Source organism: Wyeomyia smithii, chromosome 2 (assembly GCF_029784165.1).
Source record: "Wyeomyia smithii strain HCP4-BCI-WySm-NY-G18 chromosome 2, ASM2978416v1, whole genome shotgun sequence".
Taxonomy (NCBI): Eukaryota; Metazoa; Arthropoda; class Insecta; order Diptera; family Culicidae; genus Wyeomyia; species Wyeomyia smithii.
The window spans coordinates 223129343-223135392 of record NC_073695.1 but is presented as its reverse complement, the minus strand read 5'-3'; the positions used below and the strand labels follow the sequence as shown (position 1 = coordinate 223135392).

The following is a 6050-nucleotide window of genomic DNA, read 5'->3' as shown; positions in this document are numbered from 1 at the left end:
GTTCCTATTCCCAATTTTTTTTTAAATATTGCGTTTGAATCGAAAAATTTGTTTTGAAACTCTTCACAAGATGAATGAAATAATTCCAATTCATTCCAATTCATTTGAAGAATGCTGATTCCAATGAAAAAAAAAATATTTTGTTTATCCTGTTTTTAGTATGCTGTTGTCAGTTATCGATGCCGCTGGTGCTTTCAGCATTGTTAGTTGCATATAAAGTCCATCTCTTGCGCTTTTTCAGTCACTTACAAGTTGATTATAAGTAACAGATGCATAATATCATAGTCTTTGAATTGAAAAAGACACAAAATAAATAAATAATTTTAAATTAAATATCTCTCGAAACAAGAAAAACTAAACATTGTTAGTTAAACATTAATAGTCATTTGCCTTGATACTTCAATACCAAACATTAAAAAGTGTAAATTATTCAAAAAATATATATATTTTCGGTCATCCTCAGGAATATAATAAAGTAGGTCGAAACGTTCGGAAATGTTTGCCTTTTGTGTCTACTTTCCGCCGAAAACTGTCGATTATCCAACATATATAAAATCCTGCAGTGATGATCTCAGTGAAACGAAGATGACAAAGTAATTATCTACAAATTTGCCGAAGACGTCACATCGATCAACCAAACCGTCAACCAATATCGTACGCTAGCCTAAAGGGCTAATAGCGGTCTCGATCAACTAGATTAGTTTAGAGAATTCGTTATCGATATGGTTTTTGACACATTTTGCACGTTGTAGAGATAAGTACAACGATACACCGTGCCCCAGCCGACCGAAATCGCTAACCACAGAACCACAGGGACCACAACCAAAAGTGGCAAAATGTTTTCCTGCTATCTTTACCATGCACGTGCTGTTTAAATAAACCGTAGCGTAGTTCAGTCAATGATTGTTTCGAGAACAACGTTCGATTTGTTGTCTGTCGCATGACGATCTAAAGCGACTTTCCGAATTTCGTTTTGCGGTGAGGCTCAAAATTTTCGACTTCTTGTGCGTCCCCACAGTCTCTTCCCTAAAGCTAGGTACGATCAAACAATTCCATTCTCGCAGACAGACAGACATTCGATGGAATCTTCCATTGCATGTGTCAAACAGTATATTTTTCTGACATTCTTTCGCTGGAATAAAGTGTTAATACTAGACACCTTGTTTCCCATGGGAAACAACGAACAAAACCAGTAACTTTCTGTGAGAGGTACAAATCCAAGAAATAAAAGGCTAGAAAAGTGCAGGTAGAACATTCGTTTCTCTCCGATTACTCAGTAGGTTAGAATAAATTATAACATCAGATCTTCATGCATTTCTTATATATTCCGTTTTAAGATAAACATATTCATATTGATAGTTTCATAAATCTTTTATTTACACACACACACATTTTTTATCGTTCAAAGAAGTGAAATTTGAATTGCTTCACTGAAAATTTATTTTAGTTTATTCCACGAAAACGTGTGTATTATATGCAAAACCGTTTGTTGTTTTCTGCAACGAAACCAATGCTCAATAAATATGAAGGTATTTTCGTCAGGACTGTCAAAATACGTATTCGTATACGTAACGAAAGGTTTTAAAAATAAACGCAATCATTCGTACAAACAAACGCTGCATAATGTAAACAGTATGAAAAATTAGTAAGCCTACGCAATAACATATACATTATTATACGAAATAAAAAATAACAGAACACAAAAATTTCGTTCGAGTAAATACTCGTGTTTTCGTTTTTTTTTGTTCGTTGTTATCCACGTTCGTACGAGGGTACATTCGTGAACTGTACAAATTATGCGTAATGTTGCAATTCTATTCGATAACTTGCAATACAATCAAGAAAAGTGCCGTACAATCTACGAATTCCATGCTTACGAAACGTGCATGCAGAAAATAACGAAACAATATTTTCAGTGTTCGATACACCATTTTCCCAAGGTGGAAGTTCCGAAAAAATTTTATGTGAATATTTTTATCTTTTGGAAAAACTATAATCTTAGAAAAACCTATGAAGCAGGTATATTTAAAGGTCATGAAACCTGTTTTCAGGATGAGTAAAAATGGCCAAAAATATTCTCCAAATTATTTATTGAAAGCTATTTTATCTACCTAACAATTATTTTTCTTCATGTTCAACCCAAATCGAGCAAAGAATGACAATCTGGAAGTTATTGTTGAATCTAGTTGGTTAACTGTCGATCCTTTTCGATTGTTCAAGGATAGCTCGCACTAAGGGTTTGTACTACTTTTCATACAGAATCTTTCTCGTAAAATGATACCGCATATGAAATACGTTTAATTCGTTAGGGCATATTATTAAACATTTTCTCCATCTTCTAAATTATCTTCAATCATGTGTTATTCTGAGACTCGATTATTATATGCAACTGCTTGCAAAAGCATAAAATATTTTTGTATATTAAGCAAGTAAGAGGTAAAATCAAAGAACCAACAATTATTATTTCTTCGATAGTGTTAAAATTTAATTCGGAGTGTTCTTGTTATTTCCAAGAAAACAATCTCTCTTATTTCTAGATTTTCTCTCTAACCCAAAATTTAAACGTTTTTTTCACTCAGCGATCAGCACTCTTCGAAGCTTTTGACTGTTGATTTTCAAAAATATTGTATATTTTCAGAAATTCAAAATCTTTTGATTTTTTTAACACCACATTTGATAATGCACTCCGATTTTTGACGTTCAGATGATTTTTCATTTTTTTTTCTTGTTAACGTAACTCATCACCACTTTCAAGTTTATTGTTGACTTTCGCAGGCATTTATAATTTCCGACTATTGAATTAAAAAATACAAACTCGTAAGCATGAACCTTGCAAAAACGAAATGCTGCCGCAACTGGAGCAATCCTCCTTTTGAACCTACTAGAAACTCATCCAACAAATTTTAGATGTGTATTATTTTCAGCAGGTAGCAATAAACTACTATATTGAAACTGTGTGGACGTTTTGACCTGCAATTACTAGTTCAATTTTGAGATTATCACAAATCGAGATATGAGATTTGATACTCTATCGTCCAGTATCGGTCATTTTCTTATTTCAGTGAAACACGCAATTGAATTAGCAAATTGAGTATTTTATGAAGGAGTATAACAACACTTAAATAAGTAGGGTAGCCGTTAAATATGCACAAGAACCTGTCATTAAAGCTTGTTCAATACACCATCATTGTTCGTTTAAGTTTCAAACAGAGAAGTTGAATAGGTTATGGCCTTATGGGTGATAGAACATGTAAACAGACTCTGTCAAAAAGCACTATATTTAACTCATTGCTTTGATTTCAAACTAAAATTATCACTCGATTAAACAAACTAAATTTTAATACGATTCGCTTGTACAACCCGAAGATCTTGCCCGCCTTCGGTCACAGTTCATCTCATTATTCACTTATCTGTACAATGTAAGCAAACCAATCATTACCGGTCGCACTTTCTGAAGTTCAAAGCGCAATTGAACATAATTACCAGGGCAGATGTCTAGTACCTGGCAGACCTCCACCCACCCACCGCGGCCTGCATTTCCGCGTTAGCCTTCTTCCATGCTTTATGTGCCGCCAACGGAACGTGTCCATTAAATCCGATATACTGGCAAGCTACCGTGAATATTGTACGGCACATTACAAAATACCTCGACCGAGGCTGACGATAATTATGTGTCCGAAAACAGCTCACGCATCGTCGGAATGCAATTTGATTCGGTTTCGGTGGCTGATGTGCTGCTCTACGACACCCGGCATCTGCCGTTGTGTAAATGATCGCTTTATCGGCTGATTGACAATGACACCCACTGCTCGGAGCGGAGGGCAGGAATCCTAATTCGATGCACTGCCAATAGCGCGGCAAACCCGGACTAGGCAAACTGCAAATGTGTGATTATTAAATCAGCATTGGCGATGATCCTGCTGGTAAGGCATTGTATCAATTCGATGCTTTCTACTCCTGGCATATGCTTTTCGCGGTATGAATTGTGTTACAATTGCGTAATGCAATTAATGCGTTGCAAGCTGGTTTAAATTAGGAATATTTGTGTTGATCTATGAGTGGTAATTGAATTAAATTGGCTGCTATTTAAATGGATTCAACAGACAATTTATTTTTTTATTCAGCTCTCGTACGCAAAATAATCAAACCAATACCGTTAAAGAGTTTATTATTTTAAAAATATAAAACGCCTCTTTTAATCCAGCCTAAAAGCATTTGCGGTGGACGATGGACGGGCCAGATTCGTCGTACTCCTGCTTAGAAATCCACATCGACTGGAAGGTGGACAGCGAAGCTAAGATTGAACCTCCGATCCAAACGGAATATTTTCGCTCTGGTGGGGCAATGATCTTAATTTTGATAGTGGATGGTGCCAGTGCGGTAATTTCCTTTTGCATTCGATCGGCAATACCTGAAAAACAGTGATTTCGTTACACATTGAACTGAAATCTTCACCAGCAAGTCAATCAATACCTGGATACATGGTCGATCCCCCCGAGAGGACTATATTAGCATACAGATCTTTTCTAATATCAACGTCACAGCGCATAATGCCGTTGTAAACCGTTTCATGAACACCACAAATTTCCATACCCAGGAAAGAAGGTTGAAAGAGAGCTTCTGGGCATCGGAATCGTTCGGCACCAATGGTAATAACCTGTCCATCGGGCAGCTCGTAGGATTTATCCAAAGCATTAGAGGTGGCAGCGGTGGCGACCTCATGATGGAAATCCAAAGCAACATAACACAGCTTTTCCTTTATATCACGGACGATTTCACGCTCAGCTGTGGTGGTGAACGCGTAACCACGCTCAGTCATTATTTTCATAAGATAGTCTGTCAAATCACGGCCAGCCAAATCCAAGCGGAGAATTGCATGTGATAAGGCATAACCTTCAAAGATGGGAACAGAATGGGAAACGCCGTCCCCAGAATCCGACACAATACCCGTCGTACGACCGGAAGCGTACAAAGACAGAACTGCCTGAATAGCAACATACATGGCGGGGGAGTTGAAGGTCTCAAACATAATTTGCGCCATCTTTTCGCGGTTAGCTTTAGGATTCAGCGGAGCTTCTGTCAGCAAAACTGGATGTTCTTCTGGGGCCACACGCAACTCATTATAGAACGTATGATGCCAAATTTTCTCCATATCATCCCAATTGGTAATGATACCATGTTCGATTGGATACTTCAGCGTAAGAATACCTCGCTTCGATTGCGCCTCATCGCCAACGTACGAATCCTTCTGCCCCATGCCAACCATCACTCCCTGGTGCCTGGGACGCCCCACAATGGATGGAAAAACGGCTCGCGGGGCGTCATCACCAGCGAATCCGGCCTTAACCATCCCGGAACCGTTATCAACCACGAGGGGAGCTGCATCGTCGTCGCACATTTTCCCAACTCCGCACTGTTCGTGGCGGCGTTCTAATCGGAATAAAGAAAAGTGCACCCGAAAACTGTCGCGACTAGAGAAAGACTGTTTTTCGCCCGGCAATCGTAATAATCATTATCTATTTCGGCCCAAGCTGTCTCCCTTGGCCCACCAGCTAGCCGTAGGATTCTGCGTCGTTTATACAATTTCAACGATTTGTATGCCTTTTTGTTTTGGGTTTCGTTGAGAGTACACGCACACAAACACTCAGAGCCGTTTACTCTAGCTCGGTGTCATGCGAAAGTGAGTAAAAATTTTATTTACCCTTCTTAGTTTATATTCGATTACTTGATAGAGTGTAATAATTATCCAACCGTGAACAAGAGTGTTTGTGGGTGATATAAATAATTATCTTATTAATCCACGTTGCTAAGCAGCAATACTGACGAGTTTTCACTTATTCTCTATATTGCTCGGCATGGATGACAAGAAAGTCTATGATTATTCCTAGCGATCCGAAATGCCATCACAGCAACTCGAACGTTCAAGTGAAACAGAAAAATTATCGACGCAGTGTTCGCATTGCACAAAATATCTGTACTCCCATGTTACTCTAGAAAATTGCGAGTACAGGAAAATTCAAAATATTATGTTCGAAAGCAATACTGATTTT

General features: G+C 38.0%; 1 protein-coding gene across 1 annotated transcript; it reads right to left on the bottom strand.

The window, feature by feature from the left end:
- Nucleotides 1-4085: 4085 nt before the first annotated feature.
- On the bottom strand, nucleotides 4086-5485 carry LOC129725990 (actin, muscle-like). Its single transcript, XM_055682500.1, has 2 exons — nucleotides 4474-5485; nucleotides 4086-4411 (listed from the first exon to the last, which is right to left on the bottom strand). Exons 1-2 carry the CDS (start codon nucleotides 5396-5398, stop codon nucleotides 4206-4208), a joined length of 1131 nt encoding a protein of 376 aa, XP_055538475.1. The 5' UTR covers nucleotides 5399-5485; the 3' UTR covers nucleotides 4086-4205.
- Nucleotides 5486-6050: the final 565 nt, after the last annotated feature.

Coding starts and splice junctions, on each gene's coding strand:
- LOC129725990 (XM_055682500.1), bottom strand. CDS start 5,398: ATGTGCGACGACGATGCAGCTCCCCTCGTGGTTGATAACGGTTCCGGG. Junction 4,412..4,473: donor GGGATCGACCATGTATCCAG/GTATTGATTGAC, acceptor ACTGTTTTTCAG/GTATTGCCGATCGAATGCAA.